Source organism: Schistocerca serialis, chromosome 11, assembly GCF_023864345.2.
Source record: "Schistocerca serialis cubense isolate TAMUIC-IGC-003099 chromosome 11, iqSchSeri2.2, whole genome shotgun sequence".
In the NCBI taxonomy this organism is placed as follows: domain Eukaryota; kingdom Metazoa; phylum Arthropoda; class Insecta; order Orthoptera; family Acrididae; genus Schistocerca; species Schistocerca serialis.
In genome coordinates, this window is record NC_064648.1 from 77,965,432 (window position 1) to 77,983,855 (window position 18,424).

At 44.3% G+C, this 18,424-nt stretch overlaps 1 protein-coding gene across 1 annotated transcript in view; it reads left to right on the plus strand.

Annotated features, from left to right (window-relative positions):
- Positions 1-18,050, plus strand: part of LOC126426468 (uncharacterized) — a 123,005-nt gene extending 104,955 nt beyond the window's left edge. The window contains exon 6 of the mRNA XM_050088380.1: positions 17,823-18,050. Coding sequence (XP_049944337.1) covers positions 17,823-18,050 — 228 coding nt within the window. The remainder of the gene's footprint in view (positions 1-17,822) is intronic.
- Positions 18,051-18,424: the final 374 nt, after the last annotated feature.

The following is an 18,424-nucleotide window of genomic DNA, read 5'->3' on the forward strand; positions in this document are numbered from 1 at the left end:
GGCAACAGTTACTACATATCGATAACCGCCGCTGCTGCCACTAGCGGACAAATGGTTCGAATGGCTCTGAGCACTATGGGACTTAACATATGAGGTCATCAGTCCCTTAGAACTTAGAGAACTACTTAAACCTAACTAACCTAAGGACATCGCACACATCCATGCCCGAGGCAGGATTCGAACCTGCGACCGTAGCAGCAGCGCGGTTCCGGACTGAAGCGCCTAGAACCGCTCGGCCACATCGGCCGGCTCACTAGCGGACAGGCAACACTTGCGAAACCGAATGGCCACAGTCAACACGAGAAGAAGACAAACAACCGCAACCATGCCAACTAAAGGATACCGTCTGGCCTACAACAGAAGGCGGAAACCTACAGTCAGCACCAACGCGAGCCGCAGCACGGCGCAACGAGTATTTATTGGGTGATATGAAAGAATGATGGCTGCTGGTTCTCTGACACGAATACGGAAGACGGGTACCGACTCCCTGCGTCTTGGCTGCCAGCAGTGACAGCTTTGCAGGAGGACAGCTGTCGCAGAGCAACAGGCGTGCCGTCGGCCACGGTAGCGGAGGGTACGCAGAGTGCTAGCCGATACCAGGCAGCTAGTAGACAGCGCTACGCAGCAGTTGCCGGTCAGTTTCGTATTCGCCGATTTACACCAATGGCAAGCAATAAAGGAAACTCCAATGGAAAACGCCTATTTCCGCCAATGACAACAGGCAATGCAAAGACCAATAAAAGAATACCTAATGCCCTTCCTCCTCACCCCCATATCCAATGACAACACTCCCCCATAGTAAGTAAGTAACCAAACTAGAGCCCATCCAGCAGTTAGCAATACACCCAGAGGAAGCCCCTTGCTATAGTCGCCGAAATGTGGGAATTTTATTGTTGGCAATGCGGTCCGAAACCCAGAAGAATTTTATTGACTGGTACTGCATAATTTGGCTCTTCCCGCACTTGTGAACGTAGAACTTTTTCGAGTGATTCTACAACTGTTATGGTGAAATCAGATAGGCGATAAACACGTCCTATAATTAACCTCAGTTCACCTAGGTCTGATTCTCGTTCTAAATAACTTCACAGTCAGACTCAATTTCGATCTCAATAGACACGGTAATTCTTTCGACAGCAATGAACACCTCCTATCGTATATATTCATTACTTTGCAGATTCATCAGTTCAAACGGTTTTTTCTTCTGATATCATGTAATGTCATTGCAGCTTCATCGATTTGGCTACCATCATCCACTGATTCCTTTTCAGAAAATGGAATTTCCTGTTATGTGACCTACGTCTTGTAGACAGTGAACCACGCAGCTAGTGATAATATTTTAGAAGATGACGTATTCAATACCTTTAAGTTGCAGGTCACGCTTTATTGCTTGCACGCTGGGACTATTTTAGAAAAATGGCGTTATAAAGAGTCATCCTTAGCAGGAAAGAGGTAACGGCCTTGCCGCAGTGAATACACCGGTTCCCGTCAGATCACCGAAGTTAAGCGCTGTCGTGCGTGGCCGGCACTTGGATGGGTTACCATCCGGCCCCCATGCGCTGTTGCCATTTTTCGGGGTGCACTCAGCCTCGTGATGCCAATTGAGGAGCTACTCGACCGAATAGTAGCGGCTCCAGTCAAAGAAAATCGTCCTAACGACCGGGATAGCGGTGTGCTGACCACACGCCCCTCCTATCCGCATCCTCAACTGAGGATGACATGGCGGTTGGATAGTCCCGATGGGCCACTTGTGGCCTGAAGACGGAGTGCTGTGCTTAGAAGGAAAAGTATTGATTTCGATTTGAGAACACATACTGCTTTTTAAAATGCAGCTTACTGTTTGAGATAGCCGTGGTAGACTTCAGATGTGCGTATCCGCATGTCAGCCCTGTCCTACTTATAGACTGGGATCGCCTGATCCTTCTCCTAGTTCCATGGCACACATCGTTGTTGCACCGGCCTACGATAGTTTGTTGCGACAACAGCGTCCAGTTCTTCGACGTGCGACGTACAGAATTTAGCGCGCACTCTGTCACATCGAATAGTCTCTCCTCAACTGGACGACTTGAGCTGATTTTCATATCAGAGCCCGTTTGTTAGTAGGCATGTTGTTTATGACTGCGTTGGCAGAAAGTGAGTATTTGTTCAGTGAAGTAATTTCTAACGATGGAAATTAGTATTTGATCCTTCGACTCAGCATCTTACGTTTACGTTACATCATGTTCAACTGGACAAACGACTTCGTAACGCTTACTAATTACAAGCAGGCTACGACCAAAACTTATTGAGTTTTTTCACAATTCCGTACGTACGTTCTCGGTCTGAAATTCAAATAACGCGCCCAACATAGCTGTCATGGTTGGCTTGGCTTGGTATCGGTTTTGGTTCTCAGCATCGGTCATTTTTTCTGTGCATCTGCAATGCACAGTGCTGTGCCTCTCTAGCATCCCCATTCTCCTCCGGAATGCTGAATGTTTCTTGCTGACTGCTGGGGTGTTTTGTAATCGTTTTCTAGTCGTTCTTATTAGACATAAATATTTCTCTACGTTTACTTTCTTTCAACTTCTATCTGTATGATCACTAAATCGGCTACTTGTTGACATTAGATGCAACATATTATCCTCTGCAGTTGGTTGTCTTTCGTGCCTTCTGAGATAGTTTTCAGAAAGTACTTTCAGAACAAAGGCCCAAGATTCCTAGTTCGCGCCTACCGATCTAAACCCTGAATCTCCCTCGTCACTGTAACACAATGGAAGAATTTGACAGAAATGATTTGTAAGTATTGTTTAAAGAGTTCTGCTATTTGATACCTACTATGGGACACGATAGAAACATCCAGAGGAAAAGTGCTCCTGTCAGATCACACACACACACACACACACACACACACACACACACACACACACACATATATATATATATATATATATATATATATATATATATATATATATATATATATAAAAGACCAATACGTTCATCTGTGACACACTGACAGTGAAAAGGGGAACCATTCCTACTACGTCACCAACAATTTTGGTATGGGAACGTATTCTCGCTCTTTTAACATACAATATTCTAAGACCTTTTACCCAGTGCCTATCTGTGGTTAAGCATTCAACCTCAAAATCTCCCTCTCACTTGCACTGTCTATATACGTCTCTGTCCCACAATCTTCTTTTATTCCCATTGATTACCAGTATGTTCCATTGCCACTGCCTTCTCTCACATTTACACCGTCTTCTTTTGTCTTTCTTTCCCACTGCTGCTGCCTCTGCCATATTTCGGCAGCTTAGAAATTCCGAAGGATCCAAATTATTATTTCCCCTGTACCCATGGGTCTAAAACTGTGATCCGAAATTCACCCTCCTAATACATACGTGTTAAAGTTTGATGGTCTGGAAGGATACAGAACCCCTCCCCACCCCCCACCCCAAAGTTTATATGTCGTCTCCTGTCATCTTTATTTTTCATTTCCACTGTATCATGTCTCTTTTGTTTCCACTGCATCTATCTCTATCCATCTCTCTTTCTCTTCTACTGCCTCTCTCACTGATTGTCAATAATTACTCTCTCCTTGATTTCCATTGCTACTGTCTTAACCCACCTTTCTTTCACTGCCGCTTTTCCTCTCCCACCATCACTGCCTCCTCTCTCTTACCTTTCCGCTGGCACTGTAGCCTCTCTCTTCTACGGTATTTCAGGTCAAAAAGCGCGAATGTGTTGACATGCCAATATTTTTGGTAAATGGAAATGCTGTGTGGCTAGGGCCTCCCGTTGGGTAGACCGTTCGCCTGGTTCAAGTCTTTCGAGTTGACGCCACTTCGATGATTTGCGTGTCGATGGGGATGAAATGTTGATGATAAGGACAACACAACACCCAGTCCCTCAGCAGAGGAAATCTCCGAGGCAGCCGGGAATCGAACCCGGGCCGTTAGGTATGACATGCCGTCGCGCTGACCACTCAGCTATCAGGGGCGGACAACATTTTTGGTAAGGATGGGGGAACGAGTGTTCCCACCTTTCACTCACCGTGTTTTAAAAAGAAATATGTTCGCTCTTTTTGTGCGCTGACGGGAGCATATTTTCACTGGTTCCCTTCTTCTCCCTGTTACAGCAGGGTGTTCTGATTACATAAAAACGAATTCTGTGTCAGTAAAGTTATGACAGTTCATTTGTATACTTTCACAAATTTATAAACTTCGTCACATATAAACAACAAATAAATGAGCATAATATACTGTTAACATAACATCGTTTGCTTTACATTTTTCCTGCGTACTTGTTCATCGATCGCTATTCATTGAAGACGCTCGACATGGTCTGTGTTTTAAAAGAGTAAAAATGCTGTTATGACTATTGTAGTCAATTTGCAGTCTTTCTAGTTTCTTATAGATTTTGGCAGCCATTTTAAGTTCTTTTCAGGCACTTTGACACCATTTCACCCTGTTTTAGTCACTGCAGTATCACTGTGGGGGTATAGGTGAGAGATACCCATCAAGCTTCATTGGAGATATTTGATGACCATCAGAAGCCTGATGGCCCTTGCCATGTGATCACTATGTCAGTTGAAGGTACATTTACGCCTCAAACCGGATATTACATGCATATTTTATGCGCATAAGTATTGTAAATTTGAACCCCTGAATCTCTATAAGAGATAACGATAGTGAAAAGGTTCCGCGAGAACTTCACGTTAAATTTCCATGGTTTTCCATAAACTGACATCACAGAAGTGTCCATCGACACACGTGGTACTTTTACTTTTATTCCCTAAAAATAATGGTTTATCTTGATAACGAATGTTGATTTTCGAAACCAGGAACATGGATGGAGTTTGTAAACAGATTTCTAAAAATAATATAGTTAAAATTTGAGCGAGTTGCTATGATTAGGTATTTGTATTATTGCAGTCCACTGTGCAAAAAAGTCTAATAACCAGTTTTTGCTGTCTTCTGCACAAGGTGGGGAAATTTGAACCTGTGGATCACAGTAACGCAAAGTGATATCAAAAACAGTGTACAAATTCCAGGACAATATCATCTTAAGAATGTACGGAATGATTTTCGATTATTTGCCGTGAATAGTAATTGTAAAACTGGTGTTCCTCCCAGTTGGTAGTTTTCTTATCCAAAAATTGTGGTTTTCGGGGTTTTCTCAGGAACCACCCATGAACAAACTATGCCCTTTGCCCTTACAATCCGGCAGACGTTCAGTCTGGACCCCACCTAATGCAAAAGAACCAACCGATTTGCTCCCCTTTTCTGGGCTGGAGGAGTTGTGTAATGCACCAATTTACGCCCTTTACTGTCTGATAGCTACAGCGTGCCCGTTCTATCGTTTGGTATACAAATTGTAGGGTTACAGGAAACACTTGACCCCTTGTCCCTGTGACCAAAGGAATCCGACAATCGCATTTTCACGCGAGGTTTTCTGTAACATAAAGGTACCATGCACTGTCGTGCAAGGACAGATCCATTCACAATTTAGGAAGATCATCATAAAAAGTATTAGCAATATCTGTCTCAAAAAAAAAAAAAAATAGAGGCGAATGTTATACATCTTCCCTTAATTAATATAATAACTAGCCAACTTTTACGATAATATGACATGAATAGAAAAGCTTTTTAGTAGATACACCAGATGACTCGGGCTGACATTGAAAATAAGATTACAGACACTCAACACAACCTCATGTACTTCATCAAAATAGACATGTCTCAATTAATCTTCCACGAGTGTCATTCAGAAAGTGTGTTAAAGACAAACATAACTTTTTTGAATAAGATACTGTGAACGCCTAATGCTCTGAAAAGTGGAAACACATACATCAAATTTGCAAACCACCTCTTAGAATCACCACTCTAATAGCATAAAAACACCAGCAGTCAGTAATAATAATTTGCAGACAGCTAATTCTCATCTATCGCAACCCAAGAATCGTCCACTACAGTATATTTAAGCATCAAAATTTACATAGCAGCCTTTCTCACTTGAACACATAATTTTTTGAAGTTATAATCTAAGTCTAAAATTTCCGATATAAGTTTTGCATGTGTTGCAGACGATTTGCTGCATAAAGTATAGACACGAAGCTGAAATGCCTACACATGTCTATCATTTTTCTTGGTTGTTAGCAGTCGTGGCAGCTGGTTGTATGGTCTAAGCGCCCTGACATCAGCACCAGCAGTGTTAAACGCTGCGTGTTGTCTTGAATACAGTACTAAGCGTTTTCGTTATTTCTGCATAGCGTCTGTTTAAAAATGCTGCTACAGATACGGTGCTATTTTAGTTTTCATACGTTTAGTATCTTATGTGATCTAGAAATCCTGTTTAGCGATCACTGATGTGATGTTTCTATACTCGTGTTTACGTCTACCAGCAGTCTAGGTGTTAGCTACTCAAATCATTCGAAGATAAGTTTACACTAACTCTTACTTTATTCGAGCTTGAGTGTGTGTTGGTGCTTCTTAGTCAACTATGAAAGTAGCGATATGTGAGATAAATGTGGATGTTGCCGTATATTAATTAGTATGGGAGAAATGTGTCAGTATTGTGGGTTGGTTTATTGTTTGAATGGGCAAGGAAGCCAGTAGAGCATCAGAAGAGGTCCTTCTATGCACTTGTAGATTATACTGTCGAGACAAAAGAATAATGGGGCAGGGAAGAATCGTCTGTACCTTTCAGGCAGAATTAGAAATGGCATATTCTGATTTAGATATGCTGAAGAGGAAAGCGAGAATAAGTACTGGGAAAAGGTAGCGACAAATAAGCAAAAGGAAAGAACCTCAGAAGTCACATCCCAAATTCCAGTTAGTAGTCAGTTGGACTTGTTATCCAAAGTAGCACAAGAGTATGCTCCCTGCCACCGTTGGATAAGCAGCTGCCAGCAGCAAGTCGTATACTCTTAGCTCACTTGTTTGTTAATAGTTTAATTCTTAATTTGTTTGCGTGTTTTTGGGTACTTGCAATGTTTAATTCACAAATTTCGGGCGTATTATAGTATTTGAGAGTTGTAGCATCGCGTTTTAGTACCTGAGTAGTGTAAAATCGCGTAGTCTCCTTCTGCCGCCGAGCAGTGTATCAGCAGGGCGCAAGTAGCAGCATTACTGCACTTAATGGGCAATCTTGTATTTTAATAACCATTTAAATTTTGTGTCCAATTGTTTGTGCTCTCTGTAGATTAGCTCAGACGTTCTTTGCACAACAGTATTTAGCATGGATAGGGACTGCGACTGCTGTGTTCGGATATGGGCTGAGTTGGCGTCCCTTCGCTCCCAGCTTCAGGCAGTGTTGCCTTCGGTCACACAGCTTGAGGCTGTTGCCAATGGGCATCACTGTGGGGGTCCGGACAGGGGTTTTTTGGGGACGGCCAGCTCGTCCCACACATCCATTGCAGCCTCAAACTGTTTAACCAAAGCCATCACAGCCTGGAGCTGAGAGCAAAGTGTCACTAACAGCTCACATCCACACATGGCAATCACAGTCCCTATCCGTATCAAAGACCGTGGAAAAATAGTCTACACTTAAGAGGGAAATCAAAGTCTGATGGGGTGAGAAATGGAAACCACAGTGAAAATCCGATGAAGCTTTGCACAGATATGTTGGGTGGTGTCTCTAGTATTCCCCTTGATCGCGTCATGTTGCTCTTTTCAGCTCACAGTGAGCACATAAAGATGCTTAGAACATAGTGTCTCACACCAAGTATGAGGGCCTGGTCTGAGATTGTGCCTGATGTAAGGCAGCTCACATAACATAACTGTCATACGTTTCCTTCTGCATGAGAATTCTCGGCTGCACTCTGAAGGAGCAATGAAGATACTCCTGCAAGTTTTTCGATGGGAAGTGTTTGATCACTCACAATAGAGCCCCTAATTGACTCTCCTTGAGTTTCATCTCTGCTCCCATGAACCGCTGGCTATGAAGACAATGTTTTGGCACAGGCAGCGAGCTGTAGACCAGCGTAGAGAATTGGTAGGAAACACAGGTGGCTGTCTTCTATTACGAGAGTATTGAAAAGTTGGTAGAATGCTATGACAAATATTTAAATCGGAGTGGCGACTATGTAGAGAAGTAGTAACTCAACTGCAGACACTGACGAAAACATAAGAACTGTGTGTACTAAATTAGGTTGACGCCCAGAGATTGAGAAACTGAACTACCAAGCTACTCAGGTGAGACTAAATAGTTCACTCCTAAATAAGATCTTGTAGTATGTCACAAAATCGGTTTAGTTTCCGGCACAAACGAAAACGCGAAAACTGTGTCTATTAAATATTAAATTAACATGTAGAATTTCAAGAAGCTAAACTATCAAAGCACACAGATGAAACTACATAATTAGTCCCTGGTTAGGAACTCATAAGATGTCACAAAATTGGCTACTTACCTGTTGTTCCTGCCTGACTAATGCCAATGAACGGTCACTACCTTTCAAACAAAACGAGCAAACGACTGTCGACTCGCGGTAAGGAACTCTACTGTAGACATTGGCGAAAACGCAAGAACTGTGTCTACTAAATTCGATTAACACACCATACCAATAACAAATCCAGCAGCATATCTCTGAATTCCTTCGATATCCTCATGTTGTTGTTGTGGTCTTCAGTCCTGAGACTGGTTTGATGCAGCTCTCCATGCTACTCTATCCTGTGCAAGCTTTTTCATCTCCCAGTACCTACTGCAACCTACATCCTTCTGAATCTGCTTAGTGTATTCATCTCTTGGTCTCCCTCTACGATTTTTACCCTCCACGCTGCCCTCCAATACTAAATTGGTGATCCCTTGATGCCTCAGAACATGTCCTACCAACCGATCCCTTCTTCTGGTCAAGTTGTGGCACAAACTTCTCTTCTCCCCAATCCTATTCAATACTTCCTCATTAGTTATGTGATCTACCCATCTAATCTTCAGCATTCTTCTGTAGCACCACATTTCAAAAGCTTCTATTATCTTCTTGTCCAAACTATTTATCGTCCATGTTTCACTTCCATACATGGCTACACTCCATACGAATACTTTCAGAAATGACTTCCTGACACTTAAATCAATACTGGATGTTAACAAATTTCTCTTCTTCAGAAACGCTTTCCTTGCCATTACCAGCCTACATTTTATATCCTCTCTACTTCGACCATCATCAGTTATTTTGCTCCCCGAATAGCAAAACTCCTTTACTACTTTAAGTGCCTCATTTCCTAATCTAATTCCCTCAGCATCACCCGAATTAATTAGACTACATTCCATTATCCGTGTTTTGCTTTTGTTGATGTTCATGTTATATCCTCCTTTCAAGACACTGTCCATTCCATTCAACTGCTCTTCCAAGCCCTTAACTGTCTCTGACAGAATTACAATGTCATCGGCGAACCTCAAAGTTTTTATTTCTTCTCCATGAATTTTAATACCTACTCCGAATTTTTCTTTTGTTTCCTTTACTGCTTGCTCAATATACAGATTGAACAACATCGGGGAGAGGCTACAACCCTGTCTTACTCCCTTCCCAACCACTGCTTCCCTTACATGTCCCTCGACTCTTATAACTGCCATCTGGTTTCTGTACAAATTGTAAATAGCCTTTCGCTCCCTGCATTTTACCCCTGCCACCTTTAGAATTTGAAAGAGAGTATTCCCGTCAACATTGTCAAAAGCTTTCTCTAAATCTACAAATGCTAGAAACGTAGGTTTGCCTTTCCGTAATCTTTCTTCTAAGATAAGTCGTAAGGTCAGTATTGCCTCACGTGTTCCAGTGTTTCTACGGAATCCAAACTGATCTTCCCCGAGGTTGGCTTCTACTAGTTTTTCCATTCGTCTGTAAAGAATTCGTGTTAGTATTTTGCAGCTGTGACTTATTAAGCTGATAGTTCGGTAATTTTCACATCTGTCAACACCTGCTTTCTTTGGGATTGGAATTATTATATTCTTCTTGAAGTCTGAGGGTATTTCGCCTGTTTCATACATCTTGCTCACCAGATGGTAGAGTTTTGTCAGGACTGGCTCTCCCACGGCCGTAAGTAGTTCCAATGGAATATTGTCTACTCCGGGGGCCTTGTTTCGACTCAGGTCTCTCAGTGCTCTGTCAAACGCTTCATGTAGTATCTTATCTCCCATTTCATCTTCATCTACATCGTCTTCCATTTCCATAATATTATCCTCAAGTACATCGCCCTCGTATAGACCCTCTATATACTCCTTCCACCTTTCTGCTTTCACTTCTTTGCTTAGAACTGGGTTTCCATCTGAGCTCTTGATATTCATACAAGTCGTTCTCTTATCTCCAAAGGTCTCTTTAATTTTCCTGTAGGCGGTATCTATCTTACCCCTAGTGAGATAGGCCTCTACATCCTTACATTTGTCCTCTAGCCATCCCTGCTTAGCCATTTTGCACTTCCTGTCGATCTCATTTTTGAGACGTTTGTATTCCTTTTTGCCTGTTTCACTTACTGCATTTTTATATTTTCTCCTTTCATCAATTAAATTCAATATTTCTTCTGTTACCCAAGGATTTCTACTAGCCCTCGTCTTTTTACCTACTTGATCCTCTGCTGCCTTCACTACTTCATCCCTCAAAGCTACCCATTCTTCTTCTACTGTATTTATTTCCCTCTTTCCTGTCAATTGCTCCCTTATGCTCTCCCTGAATCTCTGTACAACCTCTGGTTCTTTTAGTTTATCCAGGTCCCATCTCCTTAAATTCCCACCTTTTTGCAGTTTCTTCAGTTTTAATCTACGGGTCATAACCAATACATTGTGGTCAGAGTCCACATCTGCCCCTGGAAATGTCTTACAATTTAAAACCTGGTTCCTAAATCTCTGTCTTACCATTATATAATCTATCTGATACCTTTTAGTATCTCCAGGGTTCTTCCATGTATACAACCTTCTTTCATGATTCTTAAACCAAGTGTTAGTTATGATTATGTTGTGCTCTGTGCAAAATTCTACCAGGCGGCTTCCTCTTTCATTTCTGTCCCCCAATCCATATTCACCTACTATGTTTCCTTCTCTCCCTTTTCCTACACTCGAATTCCAGTCACCCATGACTATTAAATTTTCGTCTCCCTTCACAATCTGAATAATTTCTTTTATTTCATCATACATTTCTTCAATTTCTTCGTCATCTGCAGAGCTAGTTGGCATATAAACTTGTACTACTGTAGTAGGTGTGGGCTTCGTATCTATCTTGGCCACAATAATGCGTTCACTATGCTGTTTGTAGTAGCTTACCCGCATTCCTATTTTCCTATTCATTATTAAACCTACTCCTGCATTACCCCTATTTGATTTTGTGTTTATAACCCTGTAGTCACCTGACCAGAAGTCTTGTTCCTCCTGCCACCGAACTTCACTAATTCCCACTATATCTAACTTCAACCTATCCATTTCCCTCTTTAAATTTTCTAACCTACCTGCCCGATTAAGGGATCCGACATTCCACGCTCCGATCCGTAGAACGCCAGTTTTCTTTCTCCTGATAACGACATCCTCTTGAGTAGTCCCCGCCCAGAGATCCGAAGGGGGGACTATTTTACCTCCGGAATATTTTACCCAAGAGGACGCCATCATCATGTAATCATACAGTAAAGCTGCATGCCCTCGGGAAAAATTACGGCTGTAGTTTCCCCTTGCTTTCAGCCGTTCGCAGTACCAGCACAGCAAGGCCGTTTTGGTTATTGTTACAAGGCCAGATCAGTCAATCATCAAGACTGTTGCCCTTGCAACTACTGAAAAGGCTGCTGCCCCTCTTCAGGAACCACACGTTTGTCTGGCCTCTCAACAGATACCCCTCCGTTGTGGTTGCACCTACGGTACGGCTATCTGTATCGCTGAGGCACGCAAGCCTCCCCACCAACGGCAAGGTCCATGGTTCCTCATATAATTCGATAATCGCAAACACTCCATCACTACACAAGAATGTGTCTCACCTCTACAGAGGAACTAAAACTAAATTCTTCCCGAACAGGCCACGAGGGACCAGCGGTATCAACCGGCCGCCATGTAATCCTCAGCCCACAGTCATCACTGGATGCGGATCCGGCGGGGCATGTGGTCAGCACACCATTCTTCCGGCTGTATGTCAGTTTCCGAGATCGGAGCCGCTACTTCTCAATCAAGAAGCTCTTCAGTTTGCCTCACAAGCGCTAAGTGCACCCCGCTTGCCAACAGCGCTCGGCAGACCGGACGGTTACCCATCCAAGTGCTAGCCCAGCCCGACTTCATTAACTTCGGTGATCTGACGGGAACCCGTGTTACCACTGCGGCAAGGCCGTTGGCACAGAGGAACTATACTTTCCTAGAATTCTCCCAATAAGTAAAGTCGGCCATTCTACCTGCCTGTTATCGTCGTTATGTTCTGGTTCAATTTCATACCACTTTGCCACGTTACGCCCCTGTATTTGGCAGCCGTAGTTGAGCGAAGCAGCATACTACTGATGCTGTATTCCATCAAAGCAGAATTTTTTCTCTACTGATCAATATCCACATTTAGAGCATTTACACCGCACCAAGTTTAAATCGTACTGTATCCTCCTACAGGCCCCTGACCTAAGACCTGCCCTACACCACAGCTTCATTATCAAACACAATCCGTCACATTCGTTAGTGCAGATTGAGGAGAAGAGCGTTCCTGGCACACTTTCCTGGGGCAGTCCTGACGTTTCCCTTGTCTCTTGTGAACACTCACCATCCAGGACAATGTACCAGGTGATCAAAAAGCCAGTATAAATTTGAAAACTTAATAAACCACGGAATAATGTAGATAGAGAGATAAAAATTGACACACGTGCTTGGAATGACATGGGGTTTTATTAGAACAAAAAAAAAAAAAAAACAAAGTTCACAAAATGTCCGACAGATGGCGCTGGACAGCAAAACGTCAGTGACTGCGCATGACAATCGTGTATAAAAGGAGCTGTAATGAGAGAGAGAATCAGATGCGCCAGCAGTCGTAGCATGTTGACGTTACCTGAAAAGGCGCTTTCAGTGAAGCTGTATTATCAGAATGGAAAATGTGCTAGTTCAGCGTTAGGATCCTATCGCCGTAGGAAGGGGACTCGAATGGGTAAAGGTCCGGTGACAAATGCAGCTGTGGGGAGAATGATTTCGAAGTCACGGGTTGTTTAAACGATAGACCCCGTAGTGGTGAACCGAGCACAAGGAGTAATGCTGCCGAGACAGTTCAGGAAGAAATGGAGACTGTAGCGGGTTCGACTGTGCACGGGGAAGTCAGCGCTCGTGCAGTCGCACGTCGGACTGACATTCCTTACACTACAGTTTGGTTGGCACTGAGGCGTACCCTCCGATGCTATCCGTACAAAATCCATCGGCATCATGAACTGTTACCTGGCGATTTAGTGAAGCGGAGGGCATTTGCGGTGTGGGCGTCTCAAAAGATGGCGGAAGATGACGATTGGTTTAGCAACGTATTGTGGACCGACGAAGCTCATTTCACGCTCCTAGGGTCTGTCAACGCCCACAACTGCAGAATTTGGGTTACCGAAAATCCTAGAACTGTCGTGGAAACTCCATTGCACGACGAGAAAGTCACGGTATGGGTTGGATTTACCACATCTACCGTTATCGGGCCTTTTTTCTTCGAGAAAATGCATGATTCTTGTTTTGTAACTGCTACCGTGATGGATGAGAGGTACGCGATATGTTACAGAATCGCATCATCTCCAGCCTGGCTGATAAACACCTGCTGGAACGTACGATGTTTATGCAGGATGGCACTCCACCCCATATTGCTAGACGCGTGAAAGACCTCTTGCGCGCGTCGTTTGGTGATGATCATGCGCTCAGCCGCCACTTTCGTCATGCTTGACCTCCCAGCTCCCCAGACCTCAGTCCGTGTGATTATTGGCTTTGGGGTTACCTGAACTCGAAAGTGTATCGTGATCGACCGACATCTCTAGTACATGAAGAGAATGTAAGTGCCACGTCGCCTAGCCGCGGGCGTAGAAGACGAGCCGTCATACAAACACTACAGCAGTGGCTTATGGATGGAACTGTTTTGTCTGCATTGAAATTGTATATCCCGAAGGACATCGATTATTTGCATGTCGCCATTTGCTTGCAACTCACCTTTGTGAACACACAAAGTTAAGTACTGTCAGTTTAACTTACTGTGGTAAACTCCATTAATATGATTTGTTTCAATTGTGGTCTGGCTCCTCTTCAAACCCCAGACCTATGCTGCTCTCCCCATCAACTTCGTCCGTCTCGTTGCTTCCTTCTAGTCCCATCGCCCCCCCCCCCCTATGTGACTATCCACAATTCCAACTCCCGTACTTTCCATCCCTCTGCTGGCTTACCCCAAGGCTCCGTTCTTTCCCCTCTCCTCTATCTCCTGTACACTGCTGATATGCCCAAAACTCCCCTGCCTGTTCATCTCCTCCAGTTAGCTGATGACACTGCCTTCCTATCCCTTTATCCTACCCTTCAACGGTCCCAACGTACCCTCCAAACCCACCTTGACCAATTTACCGCTTGGTGGAACCAGTGGTTCCTCCGTATCAACCCCTCCAAGACCCAGGCGATCATCATAGGCCGCACCACCGGCTCCTTCCGTCTCCATGATTTTTACCTCACCATTTATGGCCATCCTATCCACCTACCCTCAAATACCTTGGCCTTAACCTCGACCGCCACCACACTTGGACTCCCCATCTCCTTACCATCAAACACAAAGCTCACAACAGATTCAGCCTCCTGAAACTCCTGTCTGGCTGGACAAGGCGTCTGCATCCTTCCACCATCCTTCACACCTACAAATCCTTGATCCGTCCCATCCTCTGTTATGCCAGTGTGGCATGGATTTCCGCCCCTCGCAGGTTCTATAAATTCCTCCAAATCCTCGAACGCCGTGTGCTCTGTTTCGCCTTCCGCATCCGTCTTTGGTCCCCCACGCACAACCTCATGTACCTCATCCCCTTCCCTCACCTTCTCCTTTTCCTTGAACACATCTGCACACTATACACTAGTGGCCATTAAAATTGTTACATCAAGAAGAAATGCAGATGATAAACGGGTATTCATTGGACAAATATATTATACCAGAAGTGACATGTGATTACATTTGCACGAAATATGGGTGCATACATCCTGAGAAATCAGTACCCAGAACAACCACCTCTAGCCTTAATAACAGCCTTGATACGCCTGGGCATTGAGTCAAACAGAGCTTGGATGGCTTGTACAGGTACAGCTGCCTATGCAGCTTCAACACGATGCCACAGTTCATCAAGAGTAGTGACTGGTGTATTGTGATGAGCCAGTTGCTCGGCCACCATTGATCAGACGTTTTCAGTTGGTGAGAGATCTGGAGAATGTGCTGACCAGGGCAGCAGTCGAACATTTTCTGTATCCAAAAAGGCCCATAGGGGACTTGCAACATGCGGTCGCGCATTATCCTGCTGAAATGTAGGGTTTTGCAGGGATCGAATGAAGAGTAGAGCCACGGGTCATAACTCATCTGATATGTAACGTCCACTGCTCAAAGTGCCATCAATGCGAACAACAGGTGACTGAGAAGTGTAACCAGTGGCACCCCATACCATCACACTGGGTGATACACCAGTATGGCGGTGACGAATACATGCTTCCAATGTGCATTCACCACGATGTCGCCAAACACTGATGCGACCATCATGATGCTGTAAACACAACATGGATTCATCCGAAAAAATGAAGTTTTGCTATTCGTGCACCCAGGTTTGCCGTTGAGTACACCATCGCAGGCGCTCCTGTGTGTGATGCAGCGTCAAGGGTAACCGCAGCCATGGTATCCGAACTGATAGTCCATGCTGCTGCAAACGTCGTCGAAATGTTCGTACAGATGGTTGTTGTCTTGCAAACGTCCCCATCTGTTGACTCAGGGATCGAGACGTGGCTGCACGATCCGTCACAGCCGTGCAGATAAGATGCTGTCATCTCGACTGCTAGTGATACGAGGCCATTGGGATCCAGCACGGCGTTCCTTATTACCCACCGATTCCATATTCTGCTAACAGTCATTGGATCTCGACCAACGCGAGCAGCAATGTCGCGATACGATAAACCGCACTCGCGATAGGCTACAATCCGAACCTTTATCAAAGTCGGAAACGTGATGGTACGCGTTTCTCCTCCTTACACGAGGCATCACAGCAACGTCTCACCTGGCAACGCTGGTAAACAGCTGTTTGTGTATGAGAAATCGGTTGAAAACTTTCATCATGTCAGGACGTTTTAGGTGTCGCCACGGGCACTAATCTCATGTGAAAGCTCTTAAAAGCTAATCATTTGCAAGTCACAGCATCTTCTTCCTGTCGGTTAAATTTCGCGTCTGTAGAACGCCATCTTCGTGGTGTAGCAATTTAATGGCCAGTATCGTATATTGTCCGCCACATTGATCGCCCTCACCCCCTGGTGTCTCCCTTCCTCTCCACCCCCAGCCAATTGTCGCACCTTTACTGTTGTATCCCACCCTCTCTCCAACTCCACACCCTCCGCCTCCTTTCCCAACGTAACTTCCACCATCTACCCCTCCCGGATGATGAGCTTCGCCCTGGCATCTACCCTTCCTGCCAACTCTATCCCAACCTTCCTCCTGCCTCCTCCTCAGGTCTCCCTTGCCTCCCCATCCCTTCTCTGGCCTTCCCCTTCTACTTCCCCTCCCTCTCTTGTGCTCCCTTTCAGTGTCTCTGCACTCTCTCCTGCCCTGCCTTCCTTCTTCCTCTCCTGTCCCACGTTTCTCCTGCCTCTTAGTGTACTCACTGATGCTCCTACACTTTTCATCCCACCACCTCCTCTGCTGCCCCTTGCTCTCCCCTCCTTTACCATCGTTTCCGGCCCCTCCCTTGGCACGTCCCACCAGGCAATTTTATTCTTCATCGTGTGTGCTCCAAGTGGGTTTTAAGTGTGTTGTTCTGGAGTGTTTTTAATACTGTGGCCAACTTTTAACCTGTGTGCGTGCCTCCAGTTTTTTTGTGTTTTAAGAATTGCCGTGTTTTTTAACTTTATGTCGACTTTTTAATTGCCCCTCCATGAACGTCTCCATGTCAGTGTATTTTATCCCCATTATCTCCCCTTACACTGTTTTATGTCCCAATTTTTATCGCCTTATATGTAACATTTTATTCTTGTGTTAGTTGTCACGCCACTCGGCTGAAGAGCGGCGGATTGTGCCGCTAACAGCCCTCCCCTGTCCATATGGGGCAGGGGAATGAAATCACAATAAAAATTGTGGTCTGGCGATCCGGGAAGACAGCTTCCTAGGCACCCTAAATTAGACGACTGGGCAGGATATTACAACGTGCATAACTACTTCACATACTTTGATTTGGAGCAGTTGTTGCCCATCATTACGTACGTAAACTGTCGCAACACGTGCACGTGTTTCTCACAGCTTTCCTAAACAGTAAGATTCGGACGCAATAGTCAATGATCTCACAGTTTTCTTTTCGAAACTCTTTCAGCCATGTCAGGCGGCTGTACATGTAGGGCACACCGCCTCCAGCAGCGCAAGAATAGAGTATTCGGACATATGGTCGCGACAATGTGCGTTCATCCATTCCAGCGTTTGTGCTCTAACGACCTCTAAATATCTACAGCTCTATTATCCGTTTTTATAGGCTGCAAACTGTGTGTGTTTGATAAGACATCGCTAGACACTTTTTCTGCATTAATGATGTAATGGCTGTATAAAACTAAGTGTGTGGTTATGCGCCGCCGGTAATTCAAATCTTATATAATAGCGGAACCTATATATGTGAGTTAAGATAGCCTTCTGCTTGTGAATATGAATATTATGTGAGTAATTTGCACCATTTTCTGTGTTTTTTCAGGCTGTCCACCCGACTGGTCAGCGACTCCACGAGTGGATTAAAAACATGAAACGTCTGAGAGACATGCTCCACGCGAAATTAAGCCTCTGGGCGCACGATGCGCAATCCGTCAGCGAGCAGATGGGGAACTGCAAGGTGGAAGAAGACAGTAACAATCCTGGGGAGTACCTAATGAGGTATAAGCCAGTGTGCTTCCATTCATTTGTCGGAACTCAGTGTGATTCGTGACTGTTTATTTAATTATTTCATTTTTTCCTGGTACCTATTCTTTACTGTTATACAAACTACTGAGCTAATTTAATTCGCTAAAAAAATGTGATTGGGGGATAACAGTGAAGGAGATGATTACAACAACTAGTCATTTCCAACGTTTATGTGGTTCTGCTTAGTCTTCAATTTTCGGATTTGTCTTTTGAAATGGGCCAAATATTACACAGCCGATGAGTGCAGCAAATCATTACAACAGGCGGTGTTGACTAGAGAGAATATCTTTTTTTTTGGTCATCAGTCTTCTGACTGGTTTCATGCGGGCCGCCACCAATTCCTGTCCTGTGTCAACCTCTTCACCTCAGAGCAGCACTTGCAACCTGCATACTCAATTA